The sequence below is a fragment of the Orcinus orca genome, chromosome 2 (genome assembly GCF_937001465.1).
Source record: "Orcinus orca chromosome 2, mOrcOrc1.1, whole genome shotgun sequence".
Classification (NCBI taxonomy): domain Eukaryota; kingdom Metazoa; phylum Chordata; class Mammalia; order Artiodactyla; family Delphinidae; genus Orcinus; species Orcinus orca.
Window position 1 is genome coordinate 18,452,775 of NC_064560.1, and position 24,407 is coordinate 18,477,181.

The 24,407-nt window shown below is 40.7% G+C and overlaps 1 protein-coding gene across 24 annotated transcripts in view; it reads left to right on the forward strand.

Annotated features, from left to right (window-relative positions):
• Positions 1 to 6,996: 6,996 nt before the first annotated feature.
• The window catches only part of CREM (cAMP responsive element modulator), a 66,760-nt gene continuing 49,349 nt past the window's right edge, over positions 6,997 to 24,407 (forward strand). For 19 of the 24 annotated variants that reach the window (XM_033439288.2, XM_033439292.2, XM_049706167.1 and 16 more), the window contains exons 1-3: positions 6,997 to 7,344; positions 10,502 to 10,550; positions 14,734 to 14,831. In XM_033439288.2, the coding sequence (XP_033295179.1) occupies positions 14,788 to 14,831 (44 nt within the window). In that variant the 5' untranslated portion in view covers positions 6,997 to 7,344; positions 10,502 to 10,550; positions 14,734 to 14,787. The remainder of the gene's footprint in view (positions 7,345 to 10,501; positions 10,551 to 14,733; positions 14,832 to 24,407) is intronic. The other 5 variants (XM_004275888.3, XM_004275890.3, XM_049706162.1 and 2 more) reach the window with 2 other exon arrangements.

A 24,407-nucleotide genomic window follows, 5' to 3' on the forward strand; every position in this document is an offset into this window, starting at 1 on the left:
AGAGTATAGTTGCTTTACAATGTTGTGTTAGTTTCTGCTGTACAGCAAAGTGAGTCAGCTGTACATATACATATATCCCCTCTTTTTTGGATTTCCTTCCCATTTAGGTCACCACAGAGCACTGAGTAGTTCCCTGTGCTATAGAGTAGGTTCTCATTAGTTATCTATTTTATACATAGTATCAATAGTGTATATATGTCAATAGCTAGGACATGGAAGCAACCTAAATGTCCGTCAACAGAGGAATGGATAAAGAAGATGTGGTACATATATACTAGGCTGGCCAAAAGTTCATTCGGGTTTTTCAGTAAGGTGGTACAGAAAAACATGAACGAACTTTTTGACCAACCCAATACAATGGAATATTACTCAGCCATAAAAAGTAGAAGCATCTTTTGTTCTAATGAAGTAACTGTTGGTGGCCTCCTGGATAGCTTCTGGTCTGGGGTCTGGTCACCCAAAAGACCAAGCCATGATTTGAAGCTTGGAACTTTCAGCTTCCAGGGAGGAAAGGGAGCTGGTGTTTACCTGCATGATGCAGCCTCCTTAAAATCTCTAAACTATGGGATTCTGAGAGCTTCCAGGTTGGTGAACACATCCATGTGCTGGGGGCGTGGCACACCCCAACTCCAAGGGACAGAAGCTCTTGCACTTGGGACACTTCCAGACCTATGTACCTCTTCATCTAGCTTTGTCTAGCTATTCACCTGTATCCTTTACAATAAACCAATAAACGTAAGTTAAGAAAAAAAAAAACCTGACCATCCATAGGAACTGCATGAATCTTCAGCTATTGTATTTGTAAGGTTTCTTTTTTCTTTCTTTCTTTCTTTTTTTTTTTAAACATCTTTATTGGAGTATAATTGCTTTACAACGTTGTGTTAGTTTCTGCTGTATAACAAAGTGAATCAGCTATATGCATACGTATATCCCAATATCCCCTCCCTCTTGCGTCTCCCTCCCACCCTCCCTATCCCACCCCTCTAGGTGGTCACAAAGCACCGAGCTGATCTCCCTGTGCTATGCAGCTGCTTCCCACTAGCTATCTATTTTACATTTGCTAGTGTGTATATGTCAGTGTTACTCCCTCACTTTGTCCCAGCTTACCCTTCCCCCTCCCCATGTCCTCAAGTCCATTCTCTACGTCTCCATCTTTATCCCTGTACTGCCCCTAGGTTCATCAGAACCTTTTTTTTTTTTTTAGATTCTATATATATGTGTTAGCATACGGTATTTGTTTTTCTCTAACTTACTTCACTCTGTATGAAAGACTCTAGGTCCATCCACCTCACTACAAATAACTCAATTTCGTTTCTTTTTATGGCTAATATTCCATCGTATATATGTGCCACATCTTTTTTTTTTTTAACATCTTTATTGGGGTATAATTGCTTTACAATGGTGTGTTAGTTTCTGCTTTATAACAAAGTGAATCAGTTATACATATACATATGTTCCCATATCTCTTCCCTCTTGCATCTCCCTCCCTCCCACCCTCCCTATCCCACCCCTCCAGGCGGTCACAAAGCACCCAGCCCATATCCCTGTGCCATGCGGCTGCTTCCCACTAGCTATCTACCTTACGTTTGTTAGTGTATATATGTCCATGCCTCTCTCTCGCCCAGTCACAGCTCACCCTTCCCCCTCCCCATATCCTCAAGTCCGTTCTCCAGTAGGTCTGTGTCTATTCCTGTCTTACCCCTAGGTTCTTCATAACATTTTTTTTCTTAAATTCCATATATATGTGTTAGCATACGGTATTTGTCTTTTTCTTTCTGACTTACTTCACTCTGTATGACAGACTCTAGGTCTATCCACCTCATTACAAATAGCTCAATTTCGTTTCTTTTTATTGTGCCACATCTTGTAAGGCTTCTTTTACCATTTAAATGAATGCTTCCAAATTCTGTATGCTTACAACTCAGATTCAGAAGTCCCCAAGTGAATCTATACACAGCTGGTCTTAGGAACCAGTACTGAATTATAAGTTGTTTTGCCTGGGTGTGGGAATGGCTGTGTTTCCCAATCATAGTTTTCTAGTCTCTGTTACAAAAATGTTACATTTTATTTTAGGAAAATGAAGTATCCACATGATGGCACTATAACCTACAAAATAAGAGGCTGTCAATTTATGAAGAGCAAGAACTTGGTAAATTCTAGTTAAAGTACTTATTATTGATGGAGCATGCATAAAAATAAGGCATTTTAAATACAAAATAATATGGATATCATTTCCCTTGTGTTTTACAGAGACACACTGGCTAATCTCTCACTTCAAGTGCTTTTTTAACATTTTTTTCCTGTTCATTGGATAAAAGGATCTTAGTCCTCATCTTTTTAGAAAACAGTTATTAACCATCGCTAGCACATGGCCCTCAACTGAATAAGTAGAAGAAAAGCAAACAAACAGGTATTTAAGAGCCTAATATGCAACTGTGTTGGGAGTTACTTAATGCATCACCCATAATATCATTTCTTCCTGTTTTTGAGTCTGAGGAATAATTCAGAAGTTATTAGGGAAACAGTGTTGAATAAGACAGATGTCATCATGGAGTTTATATTCTGGCAGGGGAGATAGGCTTTAAGTACACGCTGACATAATTACTTAATTAAAATTATAAGTGCTACCAAAGAGAAGTCTAAGTAAAATGAAAGCATATAAATGGTTAAAGGGGCTGAATCCAGTGTGCCAAGTAAAGGGAAGCTTCACTGAAGAAGATACAATGAGCTAAGCCCTGAAGGATGAATAGAAATTAACTAGGCAAAAGAAAGGGAAAAGCATTACAGTCAGAGGAACGGCACGGGCATGTGCAAAGGGCCTGCAGTGGCTCGTCCAGGAACTGAGAGCATGAAAAATCCATCCTATCTTGATTTTCACGCATCAAGAGTTAGTTCAGGACATTTTATTACCAATTCATTAATCTCTGAATTTGAACATTATATCGAATTTATAGATGGACTACATTCTAAAAGTTTGATGAAAAATTAACTGTTTAGAAGGAAAAATATTTTTCCATGATAAAAATAGTAGAAATAATAGTACCATGAAGCCTATTTAAGCCATAATGTAATCACTGTTGACTGTTCTCCTTGAATGAAGTCTGTCTCCATAGTTTTTTTTTTTAATTGACCTTTTACAAAATAACTAGCCTATTCCCTTCAAAATATCAAGGTTAAGAAAGAAAAGGTTGGGGACTTCCCTGGTGGTGCAGTGGTTAAGAATCCGCCTGCCAATGCAGGGGACATGGGTTTGAGCCCTGGTCCGGGAAGATCCCACATGCTGTGGAGCAACTAAGCCCGTGGGCCGCAACTACTGAGCCTGTGCTCTAGAGCAAGTAAGCCACAATACTGAGCCCACACTTCTAGAGCCTGTGCTCCCCAACGAGAAGCCACCACAGTGAGAAGCCACCGCAGTGAGAAGCCCGCGCACCGCGACGAAGAGTAGCCCCCACTAGCCACAACTAGAGAAAGCCCTCACGCAGCAATGAAGACCCAACACAGCCAAAAATAAATAAATAAAATTAATTTTAAAAAAAAGAAAGAAAGAAAAGGTTGAGGAACAGCTCCAGAATAAGGAGACATAAACAGAGAAGTGCAATGCATGAATCCATATGGGATCATGGATGGGAGAAGACCGCTATTGAGACTAATGTTGGGAAAATTGATAAGATTTGAATATGAGCTGTAGATCAAGACTGGGATACTGTGATAGGAGCGAGCCACCCATCTTGGGCACAGAATTTATGATGGCACAAAAAACTCAGTAATCAAAATAAATAACATTTGAATATAATATTTAAAAAATAAAATTTAATGCAAAAATCCAAGATGAACAAAGTATCAAAAATATTTGAAAGTAGATTTTCATTATATATTTATTATTTTTAAAATGAGACAGGATAGTCTAATGGCTATAAATAATCTCATAGTTTTAAAGAATTCTGTGGCCTGAGTTTGTATTATAATATTCATCCTTTAACAGTCGTTCTAAATATTCTGCTGAGTTCAGAGCACATTAGCTTTGGAAGTTAAGTTTACCAAACTCAAAAAACAAAGTACACACACCCACACATAAAAGGATATTTTCTCTGTTGGACCCTAGAACTGTTAACTTTCTAGTAGAGTGAAACATTTCTTGCCAAACAGCAAATTAGAGAATCAAAAGTCAAGTACCTGGGCTTCCCTGGTGGCGCAGTGGTTGAGCGTCTGCTAGCCGATGCAGGGGACGCAGGTTCGTGCCCCGGTCCGGGAAAATCCCACATGCTGCGGAGCAGCTGGGCACGTGAGCCATGGCCGCTGAGCCTGCGCTCCGCAACGGGAGAGGCCACAGCAGTGAGAGGCCCGCGTACCGCAAAAAAAAAAAAAAAAAAAAAAAAGTCACGTACCTATTACATGGACTTGTTTTACCATTCTCAAATATTTAAATTGGCACACTGTATGTGTCAGTCTTAAAGCCTAAAGCTTGAATAGAAAGGGATTGTGTAAATTATTTTAAAGTAAATCTGTTTTCTAATTCTATTCTGCAGTAAATTAGTAAAACAAACACATTAGGAGTGAAATATTGGTAGTATAGGGAAAATAGTAAAAAATACTTTGAAAACAAGAAATTGCATGGCTTTGATTCTTGTGGCCTGATATGAATTCCTATTCTGTGACAGGGATAATTGTTGTGGATACAATTCCCCTTTAAATGATCTATGAAAATTAGATTTGAACAAAGCTGGCATTTAGACTAGGTCCTACTCAGTGCAAATTATGAAGACACTTGTTAACACTACAGTGGCTGATCACACAAAATGAGAATATAACCATGCTCCTCTTCTCTATCCCTGGTAACCATTTTAGATTTTACTATAATCTTGAAGTATAAATATGAGAAACTGAAAAATCAGTTACTGGCATTTCCAATCAAATGCTTGAATTCTTTACAAGGGATGACCCTGAGAAGCAGGTGATTTGTCTCAGGAGCTCAAGCTTCTTTTGGAATCCTTCACTGTGTGCTGGCAGAATAATGGCCTCTCCAAAGATGTCCACATCCTAACCCCTATAACCTGTCGAATATGTTAGGTTACGTGGTAAAGGGGGAAATAAGGTTGCTAATCACCTGATTTTTGAGATGGGGAGATTATCCTGGATTCTCAAGGTGGACCCACTGTAATCACAAGGGTTCATATAAGTGGAAGAGAGAGGTATGAGAAAGAATCAGAGAGATGGCAGCATAAGAAGGACTCAACCAGCTGTTGCTGGCTTTGAAGAGGGAGGAAAAGGGCCGCGAGCCAAGGAATGTGGGTGGCCTCTAGAAGCTGGAAAAGGCAAGGAAATGGACTCTTCCCTGGAGCCAACCCCTTGATTTTAGCCCATAGAACTTCTAGATAATAAATTTGTGTTTTAAGCCACTAAGTTTGTGTGAATTTGTCATACCAGCAATAGGTGACTACGTGTACCTTTCCTGCTATCTCCTGCCCTCTCTCTTCAGACCCCAGGTACTCTCTCCTATCCTCAAGAAGAGCAGGTACTTTCCCCCTGCTCTCAAGGATTGTGTATGACATTTACATGTTAGTATACATTGACTTAGCACTCATACTTGCATTTTGAGACCTTTATCTAATGGATTCTACCTATAAGAATGTATACGTTGTTAAAGAAATTTAGGAATAAACAAGTAGGTGGAGAACAATGTTTTGGGAAGGAGAGTGATCACAATTTCCCCTAAATCACTCGAAGCTAAAAATCTATTCATCCAGCACATGGTCACCCTTGACTAAAACGAATGTTATGATTTTTCAGGTTTAGCAATCTGGTCTTTTTTTCTTCTCTTTCCTTCTAATGACTCCTTTTTTTTTTTTTTCTGAGCTAACATGAGCTGTATTGATTACTTACGAATAAATGTTCTGTGACAGCCCTACCTCAGCACACACACAAAAGGACTTGGTTAATTTTTAAATTTAAGTTTTTCATTAGTGTCTTAGTGTTCCTCATTAAGAAATTCATTCTTACAAGGAGGTGGAGACAGGCATCATCTATCGCCCCGGAAGGAAGAATTTCAAAACTCTGCCAATGTGGAAAGGAGGACGTGAATTTACCAGGTGTTTATCCTCTTATCTCCGCTAGTACGCATTACAGCTGCCAGTAGTTCGGACTGGCCGTAATCTAGCACTGAAGAGTTCAGGATTTTCCCCTCAACTCCACTGGGACTCTAGTATTTCACAAAGCTGCCCTTCTTCACCTGCACTACGTGGATTATGCTTTTATTTTCTTTACTCAGCAACTTTTCAAGTAGTGTCCTTGACGGCGGTTCTTGGCGTGACCCACTCCTGAGAACCGAAGGTCGGGCGTTGGGTCACCGTTATAACCGGCTTTCTGGTGTAAAACAGGTGACTGTTCTACCGGCCGGGGCCGCCCCTCTTACTGGAAAGCCCCGGGTTTCCAGCTGGACGAAAACGAAACTCTTCCCTCTTCCAGGCGGGGGCTTTTGCTTGTTACCAAAAAGCCTTTCTGTCCTCTGTCACATCACCAAGTGGGGACCCCGCTGTATCTCCGTGACACTGACGCACAGACAGGGTCGTCGGAAGTTGGCAGCGGGCGCGGCCTCCGGCCCTTGCGGCCGGCGGCGTTGAGGTGGGGTCCGCAGGATGCGCTCGCGGGCCTCGGCCGGCAGCTGGCGACTCCCCTAGGTGAACCGACTTCCACGCAGGACACCGCCGCAACCTCGGCTCTTTTCCCAATCGATTGGCTTCCGGGAGTGGAGGCCGCAGGACAGCTTCCGGTTTCTCCGCCCGCCCCTTAGGCCCCGCCCCCGACGCGGTCTTCCTCCCCAACCAGCCTACTTCCTCCTCCCGGCCTCGCCCCTGGCCCCTCCTCCCCCGTTCTCAGACCCAACTCCTTCTAGTCCCCCACCCTCAGGCCCCGCCTCCAGCCACGCTCCTCTTCATCCTCGGGCCCCGACCTCCTCCTCCCCCACCTCAGACCCCGCCCCCAGTCCACCCTCAGCTCCGCCCCTCAACCCCTCCTCTCCCGCCCCGTTCCATTCAATTGTTGGATTGTCGGCGCCGCACTCCCTCCGGCGGCCGGTAGGGGGAGGGGTTCGAGCGTGGATTCACGCAGCGTCCCCCGGGCAGGGGCAGGTGCGGCGCGGAGCTGGGCCGGCGGGCGGGCGGACTCGAGGCCGCGGGCGGGCGGCTGCGACGCCGCGTTGGGTCGCGCTCGGCGGGTAGGCCGCGGTGGCCGCATCAGTGCTGACGTGGGGCGACGTGGGCCGGCGCCGGTCCCGGTGGGGCTTGTCGTCCCACCTCCTCGCGTCCGTAAGCAGTGACGAGGCCCGCTACGTAAATCGCTTCGCGGCGGGTAAGTGGCGCGCCGGCCGGCGGGGCCGGCGGAGCCTAAGGCGGGGGCGCCGGAGCGGGGGCAGGGCGGAGCGGTTAGCCCCGGCCGCCCCCGCTGTTTGCCCCGCGCACCCGGCGGGCGCTTTCCGAGGGGCCACCTCTCCGGCTCCGAGGGAGCGGAGGCCGCCGGACAGGCGGGCGACGTGGCTCCGTCCTCTCCCGTCACTCGCCAGAGCCGCCGCCTCCCGGTCCTCGCGGCCCGAGACCGAGCGAGCGGGGCGCTGCCACGGCGCTGCTGGAAGGCGCGCCGCCCTTGTTCCCCGCGTCCCCTTTGCGCCGGGACCAGCCAGCCCGGCAAGGCCCCCGGAGCCGGAGCGCGAACTGAGAGGGACGCGCGTCCTCGGACGTCTTCCCCGCGGTCCCCGCCGGGGCCCGGACCCGGTCCCGAGTGTGAGCCTCTCACGCTCCCTGCGCGGCTCGGGAAGGGGCGGCCGGCCGGCCGGGGTCGGAGCGATGCTGACCCGCGGGACCAGCGTCGGTCCGCACTGGAGGCCTTGTAACCGGGTGGCTCACCGGAGCGGCTTCCGAACAACTTTTCCTTTCCTGCCTAATTCGCCGGGCTGCTGGGAGTGCAGCCACCCTCCCTGGAAACAAACACAAACCGAGATGCGCAGGGCTAGAGGTCCAGTGTGAAGATTAGATTACATGAATAATTCGTGTTCTCTAGTTTTTTCCCCGTGGGTTCCATATTTTTCTCCTAGTCTTGATCCTGCTTTTGGATAACAAGCTGCTTTCCCTTCAAAGTCGTAGTCTTTGAAACTTTGAACTTAAAGGAACTTTTTTCCCCCAAAGAAAGGCAAATTGCAAACAATGTGTTTTGGCCAACTTATGCTAAGTATTAAGATACTGATGTTTAAAAAGCTGCTTATTGATCCAAACGCAGCTTTTCAATGGATTTGATCCTGGATGAGTAAACACTGAAAGCATTGTCATGTTAAGTGTTGGTAATGACACAAACATTTTTGGTGCATCTGTAAATAGTTCAGTGTAAGCAAATGCTTGCCCAGTGACTGTTCAACCTGGAGTCGCTTTGGTGAGTGTGAAGTTGTAATTACACGGATGTTTTGTGTACACATTTTATGAGTGTATGAATAAATTTTTATTGAATGTGTAAACACAAAGGAGCTCTTTAGTCTTTTTGTTTTCACATTGTTCCAGCACTTTACTGAAATTGGGTGAGTTTAACAAACTCCAGACTCCATAGACTACTCGTTTCCTATTGGGGCAAATCACTACATGATTAAAATATGAAATCATGTTTAAAATTACGCACATTTCATGAAAAGTAAGGAAGAGTTTCAGGTTGTTAACATACGTAAGGAACACTGACTGAATCTTTACCAGTATACACGTATATTTCTGATCCTGTTTTCCCCAACCTGGTATTCTCTACGGGTTAATATTCGGCCAGAAAAGTAAGTCAGGTTTATTGTTGAAGTGGGTAGTCTATTGGAAAGTGCTTAAATGTCTTGTCCCATTTAGGTAGACTTTTAAACATAAAACTGAACAATGCAAACACTTAACAGTTGAACCATTGATGTTTTGACATGCAATCAGTATTGGTCATTAAGGAAATAAACCTGAAATGTCTTTGAATTCTGTTAAGTATTTCTACTTTATTGAACTGATGTCGACATATATAAAAGTCAACTTTGATAATAGCAGTGTGTGCATTGAATACAATTTCAATATTATCAGTACAAGTATATATATATTGTAAAAGTATAGATTTCAAGGAAAGTGTTTCTCATTCATTATACATATGTAGAAGTAAACATTTAAAATCATTTTGTTAATTTCATTTTAAAGAGCACAGGGTGTTTAAAATACTTTTTACCATGGGAATCACACAATAAAGAGTGCCCTGTTCTTAAAAGTAAATCTCTCATTCATGGGTTTTCTTTTAATGATGCTGTAGGATATCCAGTAGCCAATAAGGGAGAATGAAGAGGAAAACCTAAGGATGACATTAGCTGGGATTTATCTTAATATTACTCATGAAGACAAGCCAAGTCTTATTGGTATAATAACAGTTATAGCAATTTTTTAAAATATCTGGTTTGCAAATCTTGACTGACCTTCCCAGGAGTGTTATGGGAAATTACTGGCAAGGTATATGTGAAACAATTTTGAGTGAAGGCATGAGCTAGTAGGTTATTTAGCACTGTTTAAATAACTATCTCACTGGTGAAGAAGGACGCTTGCCTCCAAGAAAACCTTACTAGCAACTTTTTGTGAGGCTCTTTTGAAGTCTCTCAGTTCTCCCCAAATGGGAAGCATCTTCATGCATACTTTCTGAACAGAAAAGTACAACCAGACCAATCAAATGTCAAAATGAAACCCTGTGAAATTTTAACAGTGGGGTTCATGTGATTCTGACATTGTTTACTTTTGAGAATTCCAGAAAACAAACTCAGTTTCTTCAAGGTTATCTTAGTGAAGTTTTTGTTTTTGTTTTTTTAACTCAGCAGATTTAAAATTAGACCATCCTAACTCAGAATGTCAAATGTCATAGAGTTGTGTTCATATTCTCAAACAGCCTCTTTTTTTTCGTTGGTAGCACAAAAATTATTTTTTTGCCTAGAAATGCTTAGGAATTTATATCCTAGCATTGATTATGATGAAAGCTTCCAGCTCTGGAATTGGGGCAACTGTATATCACGCATAAAGACACTTGGGATGCTTTTGCACCTCTTAAAATTGATGGAGGAGTTAAATTGAACTTATTTAGGCATGTTTCTACACTTAGGTACTAGTTTTGTTCATATACACAAGATAGGACCAACCTAGGTAAGTATAATAATGTTGAAATTCGTTTCTGTGAACCTTAGCTAATTCCAGTGTCTTATATACTCTTTCCCAGATTTTCTAGTTAGTAGTCGATGCAGTTGTACTTTATGTGTAAATAAATGTTTTGAAATGTACTTAAAGTGCGGTAATGAAGTGTTCTGTTGAAAGAAAAGCCCTACTATGATTAGCCAAGCAAATAACTTCCCCAATAGATTGAAAGTTATGTTTCCCTTCATGAAGTGGGGCCGGGGCTCGGCCTGGCGGGGTGTGCTTGGAAAAGTGGAGATAGGCCATGACTATTTGAATTTCATTTTTCATTTCCTCCTTAGCAGTGGATTCTGCTGTTCATTGACTGAAATAGACGAAAGCAGGCACCAGGTGGGGAATGAACCGAAAAAGGGATGCTTGAATAGTTAATCCTTTGGTGATTTTAGTAAAGAGTTTAGATTTCTTAAATAATAATGGGTATCTGAAGCAATTAAACTGGAGTGACCTTGAATCTGTATTAGAATGCTGCCTGATTTTCTGTATGATTCATATTCAAAATAGTAAAGACAATATTTACAAGTGTTTCAAATAATTATTTAGAAGAACTGTTCCTGGCCACTTCTGTTTTTACACAAAAGTGTAAAACTTGTTATTTGAAAGTTATTCTAACTTTACTTCACAAAGATTACAAAACTTTGAAAGTGGCATAATTTCCTTATACTACTGTATTGCTTTGTTTTTCCTGTACTAATCTCCTTCCCCTAAAATGCATAATAACCATAGGCGCGTCCCTGTCAACTTCACATACGTGGCGTTTTGTAATTACAGTTGACTCTTGAGCAGCGTGGGAGTTAGGGGCGCCGACTGCTGCTCAGTTGAATATCCCTGTATAACTTTTGACTCCCCCAAAACTTAACTACTAATATAGCCTGCTGTTGACCAGAAAACCTTACCAATAATGTAAACAGTTAAAACATGTTTTCTATGTTGTATGTATTATATACTGTATTCTCACACTAAAGTAAGCGAGAGAAAAGAAAATGTTAAGAAAATCATAAGGAAGAGAAATACATTTACAGTACTGTACTGTATTTATCAATACCATAAGTTTATGAGATGAATCATTTGTCTGTACCTACATCAGTATTGTCATATGATACAAAACACTGCAGATGTAATATGTATTACTGACACTTGACATCAAAAATGAAAAGATAATGTGAAAAAGAAATCTGTATTTATTTATAGGTAACGATTCATACATTAATAGCGCAGAAGCAGCAATATGATTGCCTAGTGTAATTGATACGATTGCTTCACGGTAGCCTAGCCCAAACACTAATGAATGAATCATTGTAGAAATTTATGGCATACAGTATTGCAGTCATATTCATATTACAGTATTGGAAACATTGTTACTTTTTTTAAAAAAACCACTTACCTATGACGATAGCTGATTTGCAGTTCCTCCAACTATGAGAGAGAGGAATACTGTACAGTAATGTAGTTCTTTGAAAGCAAAGTTATAAAACAGTAAGAAAACTAACACATTATTTTTATTAAATATCACCTTATGCCTGTGTAAGGATAGACTAGTATCTACATATATTTTACACTTTCATGACATACCTTTTTCTTGTTTCAATAATTATAGGCTATGAGTTTCATCTGTGAGTTTTTCAACTTATTGCAAATCTCCAAAAATTTTTCCAATATATTTTAATTAATTTATTTATTTGTTTTTATTTATTTTTGCTGCGTCGGGTCTTAGTTGCGACACGCAGGACATTTGTTGAGCTGTGCTGGATCTATCGTTGTGGCGCGTGGGCTTCTCTCTAGTTGCGGCACGTGGGTTTTCTCTCTCTAGTTGTGGTGTTTGGGCTTAGTTGCCCCCAATGACACGTGGTATCTTAGTTCCCTGACCAGGGATCGAACTCGTGTCCCCTGCATTGGAAGGCGGATGCTTTACCACTGGACTACCAGGGAAGTCCCTCCAATATATTTATTGAAAAGAATTTGCATATAAGTGGACCCATACTGTTTCAAACCTGTGTTGTTCAAGGGTCAACGGTACTTCTCTCTCCTAGCTAGCCTCCCTTTTCCCAGTTTCTTAATTGACTTGGTTGAGGAGGACCAGCTTTACAATGTAAGCTTCATATTCTTCTCCTACTTTCTTTCAAACCTTACTTGCTTTGCTACTTAAATCATAGTTAACCTCTGAGGATCTTCTACTTTCCCAAAAGGCTAAAACCTTTCTTCATCCAGAACTCAAGAAACAGATCATACTTTTCTGTGTTCTTTCTCTTCCTGCTTCCGTTAGAGGTGTACTTCCCTTTATTCCACGTTCTTTTCTTTTTGTTTTGACCGTGCTAATTGCAGTGGGATCTTTATTTTGCCTTTCTTGCAAAAACCATAGCTAATAAGGGGTAGAACTCAAGTTAACACCCAGATCAACCTCCAGTGCCACACTGTTTATATTGCACACTGCTATGCTACGACCACTAGACCCAGGACAAGAATTGGGGACAAGGGAAGTGGCGAATGAAGAGAGAGGACTCCTGGATAGGGTGGCTGTGCCGATGGTGATGTCACTCCCCAATCGAGATAAAAGTACAGCAAGAGGTGAGATGCAGAGCAAGGGAGTTGAGGTTAGTTTTAAACATATTAGACTTGAGGATCTCTGAAGAAACCGTTAAGAGATGTCGAATAGGCAGATACATACAGGCTAGAGCTCAGGAGAGAGAGGTCCAGGCTGGAGGTGAGATTTGAGACACATCAAGAGGAGATGAGGCAGCCTAGGGGGAGAGTGTGGAGGTGTTTGTGACTGGAAGCCTGGGAATACCAGTACTTAAAGAGTGGGCCAAAGGAGACTAAGGCGAAGGACTGGATAACTTGGAAGGGAAACATGAACGTGGTGTCCTGAAGAGTTCAAGGAGGGCGAAATTTGGGGAGTAGGAAATGCTGTAGGCATGTTGAGGATAGGGACTAAAGATCATTCTTGAAGATTTGGCAAGCAGGCGATCAATCAGTGATGACTTCTTAGAGAGTAGTTGGAATGAAATAATTCTCTGATGAGCCTGAGTCAGGATCAGGTTTATCTGATGGTCATTATTCTGTTGTGAGGCTAGTCATTTGCTCTCTTGATGTCTTGTGATGGGGTGGCAGGAAGCTGAGACTGTCTTCGATGCTGGCAGCCTCTGGGAAGAGGAAATGGGTGGCTGTTCCCAGACTTCACCAAATACCTTTTTCTACTTTTTGAGTTCTGAATCATAATGTATTACTTACTCAGAAATTAAACCAAAGAATATGGTATTTCCAGGAGAAATTGGGGGTTACTTATATGGTACCGTACTCATCATTATTATTCAGATAATATTATCATTATTCCTTGTTTAAACATCTGTCTCCCTCATTAGAACCGAAGCTGCTGGAGATCAGGGACATCTTGTTACCTGTGTCTTGGTGCCAAGCACAAGGGCTGGGGTATCTTGGGTGCCAATCACTGTTTAATAAATCAGTAGCCCCTGCCCTCATGGTTACACAGTTGTTATGGAAGATAAGATGTCCCCACATAAAACGCCAGTGTAATATAACACAGAATAAGGTTTAATCTGAAGGAATGTCACCATCCTTGTTTCTTGTTCATGTTGTAGGTTGCCTGGTTCAAGTGCCTTACCTTTCCACATTGTCACTATGGTTGTGTGGGGGCAGGTGGTAACAGTAACCATTGTCCTGGTGCCCGTAGTAAGTTGCAGCACACTTGCCTGCTGACTCAGTTTCCAAATTGGGTGGGATGGTGTGACATCATTTTAGAGGGACCACTTAGGAGGGAACCCCGGAAATAGCATGTTTGTTGCCAAGCATCTCTGTTGCTGGCATAGACGCCTGGAAGGAACTTAGGGATGCGGGTGTTGGTCCTTTCAAATCTAAAACAAATTGAGGGCTCACTGCTCTCCTTTTGTCTTTTTCTTTGCCAACTTTACTTCATTCAGCATGTCAAATGTGTATTTTAAAGAGATATTAGTAAAAAAAAAAGGGGGGGTTTAATTGCTAGAGTGTCTAAAACAGCTTTTTTAATGGATTAAAGGCTATCAGAGGAGATTTTAAAGGAACGGTTACTATTTTGTTTGCAGTTAAAATTCTTTGACAAAACCCAGTTTTGAAGTTAAGGTAAATGAAAAATAGTTGACAAATTTGTTTCAGTGGAATGAAATTTGAGAAAATGATAGATTCATTCAGTTTATTAAGTGATTATTATTTTAAAATAGAGCTGATACTTATGAGCGATTTGTAGTGTGTGTGAAATGACTTTAGGCAGCACTGCACTCTCTTCAGTGGAAAATGATAAGTAGCACATGATTTAATTTTTTTGAATTTTTTCCTAAGAAAATAAGGAAATTGAATAGTAGTAAGTTTGAAAAAAATACGGAGTTGTTTTCACCTCTCTATGCTGTTTTTTTGTTTTATGGAAATTAGGGTATTCTGGGGTATTCTGGTGTAGTTTTGAGAGATTTTAATTTTTTTAAAATAAAATCTTATGATCTGCCAACTCGACATTATAATTTTACTGCAGGATAAATAAAGAAGAAAACGAAGGAGCAAAGCATTGACTACAAATGTCTTAATAATGAGCAAGTGTGGCAGGAAAAAATATATTAAAACAAATCTAAGGTAGGTGGATATATTATTTTTCTATTCTTTTGAAAGTTCTACTTAGAGAGCTTAAAGTTAAAATGATGGATAAATTAATGGTGTATATCTATGTACCATACATATATATGTGTATGTGTGTACATATATATACACATTATAATAAAAAATATAATAATATGTACCCAAATTTCTCAGCTACTCAATTAGGGAGTTTCTCTTCCACCATGTGCTGTGTGAGGCAATGCAGAGGATAGGTGGACATTCACGGGCAGCTCATTCTAAGCGCTGGCCTTTCCAGTCAGAAAGGAGATTGCACTTAAGGATGTGGACAGAGTTTTCATTTTTCTGCTTACACTTGTACCTGAAGTTGTAAAACAGAGGGAAGTCTCTACCAAGCATTTTACAGAAATCCAAATATTACTTTTCAGGTTTTCTTTTAGTTACTTTCAGAGACATTCTGGTTCATCCATTGGGTCTAGCATCAAAAAGAAAATGAATTTTCTTTGACAGTTTTGGTAAAACTATTTAAAAATAGATAATAGAAACAACTTTAATAATTTTTCCTTTTGCTGCTGGATCCTATTTTTAAAAGAGGTGAAAATTTTTACAAGGGTAAATATAGTTGCTCTGCAGTGTAATTTGTCTTTGCAAATTGGATACAACTAAGTAAGATTTTAGAAGTTACTAGTTCACTATACACTTTAATTATAATTAGGAAACTGCCTTTGTCTTATTTTTCATTTAGATATTTTTGGTCTGTATTCCTTTTCTCTTCTTTGTTCCTATCTTTTACGAACACTTTCCTGGGTACTTATGATAGCATTTCTTTAAAATGTTTTTCCTTTTTCTTCTTGTTTTTCCTTCCATTTAAATATCTTGTGTGTTCTTGAAACATAGGTATGCCGAAATAACTTTGGTCATTAATTACCTCAATATTTCTATAATTGTAAATATCATTTTTACAGATATATTCCTTTGTATTCATTTCTTGAATGTATATTATACAAATCATATATAGACAGTACTGTACTGTTTGTTGTAGTTCAGTATTTTGGGGAGTTTTTGCAGTATGACATAGATGCTTTACTAAAGGCCTAGAAAATAACAGAGTAAGCAAACATACAATTCTACCCCCAACCCCTAAAAGTAGTTCACCCTGGAAGTCTTTGAAAATTGTGCTACTGGATGGATCCTATTCTTTTAAAACATTAGTTATATTAACACTTACTGAACTGAATCCCAGTATATTCAGAAAATATTGGGATAACATTTACTTTTCTGTTGAAGAAGAAAATGGTTTGCCAATAATATAAAAAAGATTTCAGAAGAAATATTTAGCTTTCATGAGAAAAGAATGTTACTACTTCCATTAATCATTTATAAATTTAAATATGCCCATTTTAGCAAATCCTTATCTGTTCTTTAGAATTGTGGAACTGAATGTTTGCCAGTATTTTGCTTACTGTTAGCTTATGGTGCTTAATGGACTTTTTAATTTGTTTTAGTGTTTTTTGTTGTTTTATCTCATATGTTTTTATTTTTAAATATTTTGTAATTTATATTTCCTAATTGGTCTTTTTCTGTCTAATTTGGATTTGTTTAAGATTAAAATATTACATAATTAATTTATAGATTACTCTATTAATGCTAGTATAACTATGATTAAAATTTGTTACAAAAAGTGAGATTTGGGGGAAAATATTGTATGTACACCTCTTTAATTTTCACTATAAAGTATGTAAGTGAACATACTTTAAAGTATGAAATCTTTCAAATCTTTCATACTCAAATCTTCACTCATACTTAAAGTATGAATCTTTCATACTTTAAAGTACGAAAGATTAAGATGGATCTTTCTCTTACACTTTTTAAATAAATTCCATCAGGACTACTGAGGCTGACTTACAGATGTTAGTGTTGATGTACATCATTTCCAGCTGAGGTCTGGGTCCTGTATTTCCTGCTGAGTTAGTGTTTGAAAATACCCAGTACAGTGCCTGACCCATGTTGAGCACTTAAATGTTAGTTGAATCTTCAGCCCTGAGTCCTGGCCTGGGTTGGTTTTTAGTGGGTTTAGGCAGTGGTACTGGAGAACAGTTGGATATAGATCAGCAGAATGAACTTAGTTGAAAATGACAGAGTGTGTAAATTGGTAGTGCTGACCTTACTCTTCTGTAGATGATTTTTACCTTCAAATAAATTGATTTAGTATCAAACTTTTACTGAATGACATGTACTGGGCACTGTACGAGGCACTCCAGGAGAATAAAATGGGATAAGATTAGAGTCTCTACATCCTAGTGGGAAAGACAAAGCATATCTAAATGAAGATTGTGACAACAGTTGCAGCATACTCAAAAGCACAGCATTGGTTAAGATGTATCTAAACGGGACTACTGCTCAGGGCACTGGCTGTGGAAGGACCCCTGAGGTCACAGTCACAAGACCTCTTGTTCACCCTCTATCATGTAGTCTGTTGTGTCCTCTGTAGAAAGTCACTTAATCTCTCTGAACCTTATTTTTATCATTTTAGTAACACCTAACAGTTGCATAGTCTTCCAGAATAGTTGATTAATTGGCTTATTTAATGATTATGGTAGATTCTGTACTAGGCACTGGGAATACATTGAAATCTAAGATGTGGTCTCTGTTGCACACACTGTGCTAGTACTTTGTGGACAGATGTGATATATGCTAGACAAGTGCTGAAATGGAGGGGATTGCACAAGATGCTTTGGGAACTCAGAACAGCGTAATTGTGCCCAAGGCTATTAGAATAGGCTTTGAAAGATGGTGTCCTTGAGCCAGGCTTTGAAGAACGAGTAGAAATGCGCCTGTTGGACAGAGAAGGAGTGAAGGGCATCCCAGGAACAGGGAAGAGCAGATATAAAAGATTAGAATTGGGGGAATAAGATGTGTATTTGACCAAAAAATGGCTCATAAGGAGGCTGGAATGCAGAGTGTGGGAAGGAATGGGGTGACTGGAGATGAGGCTGTAAAGATAAAATGAGGTCACATTGTGAAAGAAATTGAATGGCAGTTTGGTTTGGTAATTGAGAATATGAACTTTGGAAAAAGACCTTAGTTCGAAACCTGGCTTTGCCACTCAATACCTTTGTGGTAAAATCAGATTCTTAACCTCTTTATGTCTCCTTTTCCTCACCTCTAAAAGAAGAAATAGCTATATTGCCCTTATAAAGTTGTTAAGAATGAAAACTAGTAGGCATTTACCACATGGTAAGCACTTGACAAACGGTAGTTGTAGTTAGGATTATTGTGAGAAGTTTGGGTTTTATCCTGTAGTCAATAGGAAGCTCCTGAAGAGTTTTAAGCAGAAATATGTTTCAGAAAGATAACTGTTGGCAGGACAGTGGTGGTAGAGAAGAGGACTGAATTGTTCTTTGGAAGGTAGAATCATCCCACTTGCTGATGACACTGTAGGGAATGAAAGGGAGAGGGTTTCAGGATGACACTCAGGTTTCCACTGGAGCAGATGGATTGAAGGTGGGGCCCCATTTCCTGAGGTGCGAAACTCAGAGAAGGAACATGTTTGTGGAGGAAGAAAAGGAGTTAGTTTTGGACCCATTGAGTTTGAGGTACCTGCAGGACATCTATTTGGAGATGTTAAGTAGGCACTTGGATATGATTCTGGAATTCAAGAGAGACCTCTGGGCCAGAGATCTAGATTTGAGAGTCATAAGCTTAAAGCTGGTGCTTGAATCTAGAGAAATGGATGATATTACACAGGGAGAGATTTGAGAGTGAGGCCAGAAGGCTAACCAGAGTCCTAAAGAATGCAGTGTTGAAGGTTAACACCGAGTAGGAGAAGGAATTGGCAAAGGAGCTTGTGGAGAAATTGTCAGAGAATCAGATGAGAGCAGAAAATCAGTATCGTGACCTCAAGATAGAGTCCCAAGAAGGGAGATGTCAGAGGTTTTGAGTGCTGCTGAGGGATCAAACAAGATAGGACTTAAAATGAACATTGGATTCAGTGACTGAGATAGATTACCCTTACTAGAGAAGTCTTCGTGGGGCAGAAGCCAGTTAGGGGTTGTCTGGGAGTAGGCGGGAGGTGAAGAAATGGAGATAGTGTTGTCAGTTCTTTAAAGTAGCTTAGCAGTGAGAGGAAGAAGAGAGGTTTGAGAGAGCAGCTAGAGAGTGACTTCTGGTTCAGTGGTTGTGTGTGTGTGTGTGTGTGTGTGTGTGTGTGTGTGTGTGTGTGTGGTTGGGGAGACTTGAACAAGCTTAAATCTTGGCAGGAGGAAGCCATTGGGGAGGGCAGAGGGTAATTGTTAGTGTAATGCCCCCATAGCCTAATGAAGAGGGATCCCAAGGACAGACAGGAATTTAAGTCTGGGGAGTTGGAAGCAAGGGAAAATGCAGGTGTAGATGTAAGTGGATTTGTTGATTTGGTGGCAGGAAGTTGAGGGGGTTCTCATCTGAAACAGGAGGCAAGGTCTCATGTGGAATGTGATAGTAGGTGAGCTCAGGGATTTGAGAAGAGGGAGACTTGAAACAGTAGCAGAGAATGGGAGAGTAAGCTTCCAAGGAAGCAGTAAGATTGCTGCTTATTTGAGGTTGAAAACTGGATTCAGTAGCCTTAATAATATTCTCTTTTTAAATTTTGTTCAGTATTGTTCATTGGTGCATGCATAGAGGAGACAGAATAGGTTTTATCTGAGATTGGTATTTACTAAGCAGATAAAACAGAAGGAAAAGGGACAAGGGAATTTAGGGTATTGGGAAACAGCAGTTAAAATGAGAAACTATGGATTCTAAGCTGAGTAGGACGGGATGTGAAGAAAGAAGGAGGCTGATTGAAAGGGAGAAAGTAGTGGTCTAGAGATCAGTGTGGTGGAAATACAGGCGTGATGGGAGTAATTGAGGGTGGGTGTGAGCTGGGAGGATAGGATATTGGTAGAGTGGGATGTCAGAATTAATTATTTCAGAAGTGGAGCAGTTTTGGACACTGACAAGGTCCAGTGTACGGCCAGCCCCTCAGGTAGAAGGCTGTAGGGGAGGGAAGAAAGTCATTAAACCAAGGCATCAGGGTGAGGGATGGGTCCTTTGTTTTGAGGGTGGAACATAACACAGAATGGTGGAGAGGAAAGTTTTTTAAGTCAGGTGCCAAAGTCTTCAGTGTCAATCCTTGAAAGCAGAAGCTGATGATTATCATATGGATGAGTAGTATCGGATGGTACACCCAATTACCTTGAGGCTCCGTGAACAAGAGTTTTTATGAAGGAGCGGAGGAAGCACAGCTGGGAAATAGTGGGGATCAGTGAGGATGCCAAGTCAACATTGGGATCTTGATTCAGTGTGGGAAGACAAACAGCTCCCTCTTGAGGCGCGATGTGGGGGGCTTTGGGAGTTCCAGACAGCACATTGCAAAGGCTTCGGAGGAGAACAGGAGCGAGCAACTGTATTATGGGGGGAAAGGAAGCACTGGTTATGAGAGTGAAAATGAAATGTGGGAGGAGCTTGTATCTTTGACAGTGGCTGGGGAAACCAGAATGTGAGATGTTAATGGATACGATTCTGGCATAGGTGAAGGGGCATTGCAGTTTAGTCATGGCTTACAGGGGACCTTACTGTGATGTGTGAGTGGACGGCAGCAGTTGTGAGGAGCAGCAATGCAGCTGCTTGGTCCAGTGCTGGGATAGGAGGTTAGTGGATGATGCCAAGTGTGGCAGGGAGGATGAACGGGGGTGGCGGGGAGGGTGGTGCTGCTAACCTTCCATTTCTGCCTTTCCTCACTAGGAGGCTCAGGGCCTCATGGCATCCTGATCTGGCTGGTATTTAGCTATATGGATTTTTTGGTAGTTGGTGTGGTACTGACTCACATACAGACACATGATTCTAACTTTGGAGCTTGAATGGATAGTGATGCTCTTGACTGAAAGAAGGAATATAAGAGAAGGGATAGGTGTCTGTGAAAACTCCAGGTTAAGTTGCTCACTGCGGGGGGAAGCACAAATACAGATTTGGGAGTCAAATGCATATAGGATTGAGGAAGCCATAGTATGTAGACTGAAAAAAGTAAAAGGGCAAAGGATTGAACTCTGGGGAATACCCAGGAAAAAAAGGTAACAGTGAACGTGAGTGCATGAAATAGTGTGTATAAAACACTTTCATGTGTAAAAGAGTTTGAAATGTTTAATAACTTATGAAGTCTTTCATTATATCTCAAAAAACAACTCCTGAATAGCTTAGGTTTACCTTTTTAAGCATTAGTGCTTTTTTTGGTGGGAGTCTTCCTAGATTCTATTATGTATACTCCTCTTTCCTTAAATTATACAAAGTATAATTATTTTCTTAATGACTCAGGATAGTTATTGTAAATATCAGTTATTGAATTTTAACTCATAAATTCTTCAATTTCCTGAATATAAAGAAGTAGGAGACTTTACCCTGTATGGGCCCAAATTGCTACACACTTGAAATTCCTTTTTTAAAAAATAATTTTAAAAAATTTTATTAAAGTATAGTTGATGTACAATATTATATAAGTTACAGGTGTACTAATACAGTGATTCACAATCTTTAAAGGTTCTACTCCATTTTTACTTATTATAAAATATTGGCTATATTTCTTGTGTTGTACAGTATATCATTGTAGCTTATTTTAAACCTAATAGTTTGTACCTCTTAATCCCCTACCCCATCCTGTCCCTCCTGCTTCCCTCTTCCCACTGGTAACCACTAGTTTGTTCAATATATCTGTGAGTCTGTTTCTTTTTTGTTATATTCAGTAGTTTGTTGTATTTTTTAGATTCCACATATAAGTGATATCATGGAGTATTTGTCCTTCTCTGTCTGACTGATTTCACTTAACATAATACCCTCCAAGTCCATCCACGTTATTGCAAATGGCAAAATTCCATTTTTTATAGCTGAGTAGCATTCCCCTGTGTATACAGACCACATCTTGTTTATCCAGTCATCTGTTGATGGACACTTAGGTTGCTTCCATATCTTGGCAGTTGTAAACAGTGCTGCTGTGAACATTGGGGTGCATGTGTCTTTTTGAATTAGTGCAGGGGGTTGGATATACACCCAGTAGAGGGATTGCTGGGTCGTGTGTGGCAGCTCTCTTCTGAGTGTTCTGAGGACCCTCCACGCTGTTTTCACGATGGCTGCACCAACTTACATTCCCACCCACAGCCACACTTGGAATTCTTGACCTGTTTATTATATTCTGTATATTTTCTCCTCCCCTTACCCTATTTCCAGCTGTCACTTCTTATATCCAGTATGTTTAGAAACCAGATAAATGAGAATTGTATTTAAAATTAAATTGAATGGGTTTAGAGTACCAACTAGGTACTCCTCATTTTAGAAGTTTCAGTTTACGAACTTTGGGCCATTTGTTTTGCCTGTTAACAGGTAACTCTTGATTATTGCCTCGTTCTTGACTGAATTCTAAGATATCAAACAGTTGAAACGTTGTACAGTGTAGATGCTGAAGGACCTAGAGTAAAGGAGCGTCTGAGTGATGTGGACATTTCTTCTCTCCAGAGTATTAAAAGCAGTTCTTAATCTGGATCCCCCCTGCCTTTCTGGCCATACTTTCACCTGTCTGCTCTGCCTCTTCCCCGCTAGATGTAGATAGGCTCCCCCGAGGGCTCTCCCACGCCTCACCACATTCCCTACTACAGTCGGCTACTCTATTTTCCAGACATTCTCCGTATTTTCCTTCCTCTCATGGTCCTCCTGTCCTTTTCTACCTGGTGAAATGCTTCTCATCCTTCAGTATACAACTCACATGGCCCCATCCTCAGGCCCACTTCAACATTCCTTCCTGTGTTTTCCAAAGCATTTCGTACATAACATCCTTCACACAGTTTAAGAAGTGTTCATTACTGGTCTAACTGATAGAATTTACCAATAAGCTAAGTTTTTCTCAAATTTTAATATATATCAGAATCTCTTGGATGTAAAAAATTAGACCCCTCAGAAAGTTTGAATCAGTAGATTTGGGGTTGAGTCTGGGAATCTGCCTTTTTTTTGTCTTTACAAGTGTATTTGTTAATTCTGATACAGGTTGTGCGAGGACTGTACTTTGAGAAACCAGGGCCCAAGTGGTGAATGATTTCCTTCAGGGCAAGGACTGTGACTTAACTTTTGTATTCTCAGGGCCTGTCATGTATTGTAGATGGTGCTAAAGGAATGTTCCTGAAGTGGGGAAGGCCTTTCAGCGTGTAATGTTTGAGTGGAGACTCAAGTTCTTGGCAGAGCCTAAAGAGAGCTTTTTTTTTTTTTTTTTTTGCGGTACGCAGGCCTCTCACTGTTGTGGCCTCTCCCGTTGCGGAGCACAGGCTCCGGACGCGCAGGCTCAGCGGCCATGGCTCACGGGCTCAGCCGCTCCGCGGCATGTGGGATCTTCCCGGACCGGCTCGCAAACCTGTGTCCCCTGCATCGGCAGGCGGACTCAACCACTGCGCCACCAGGGAAGCCCCTAAAGAGAGCTTTTAATAATGGTGTAAGAAATAGCATAAGACAACATTTCTCAAGTTCTTCCCAAAACACTTCTGCTAGGACTTGCTTTGTGGGAAGAGGGTCTAGGGGAGTCAGATACTTCTGGAAAATGTTGCCTATTGGATCTGTACCCTCCACCCTTCTCAAGTCATACTGAAATATTCAAGCTTCTGAGAAAATTCTGCAGCAAAGAAACCCTTTTAATCCCGGATATTTCAACCTCTAACTAAGCGTTTCCCCCTTACCCTCTTTTCTCAGATAATACCTTTTCATATCTTGCAGAATTAAGTGTTCTAGGTATTCTCTTTGGGAACTGCTCACAGCAAAAGTAGAACCGCAGGAATTGGCAGTTTTTGCAGGGGCATGGCCTCTACTTACCTAGAATTGGGCAGTCCATGTTGGGAAATAATAAGAAAAGAGATAAAGGAATTGGGGAATGTTGAGGGAAAGATATTTTTTCATAGTAGACTCTAGATTTTTATTTTTATAATTGCTCTAAATTGTCATGTTCAGTTGTAAGTATTAAAATGTCTGAATAGGGAGAAGTAATTCTAGGTGTAGTATAGACTACAGCAGACAGCTTTGAGAACAGAAGACTTGAATTCAGGTAATGTTTGTTGAAATGCAAAAGAAGGTATTAAGTAGATGAAGGATCTGTAGGATCTGGTTACTAATCAAATCTGGGAAAAAAGATCTGGACATGTCAATTCAAAGTTCTGATTTACCTGCATACTTTCTGCATATATATTTAGTCTACTAAGGTGAAAAAAACACACTATATTATTGACAACTGAAAAGATATACAATAGCAGGGAGTAGTTCCTATAAGTTTTTGGAATTTGATTTTGCTTATTTTTTGTTTGCATTTTATATTTTCTAGTAGTAGGGTAACATTATAATATGGTTTACCATCTATCTAGAAAGAGTCTATATAGAAATAATTAACTTAAATTGAAATTATAGGCAAAAAAGATTATTGCATAAGTTTTTCCTGGAAAAATTAGATTCTCCTCTTTAAGTAAAGGGAGAGCTGCAGGACAAATGGTCAACTCTGAGTGATTCAATTTGACAGGCTTTTTTATCAGAAACTATTTAGTGCTGACAAAGCAGATACAT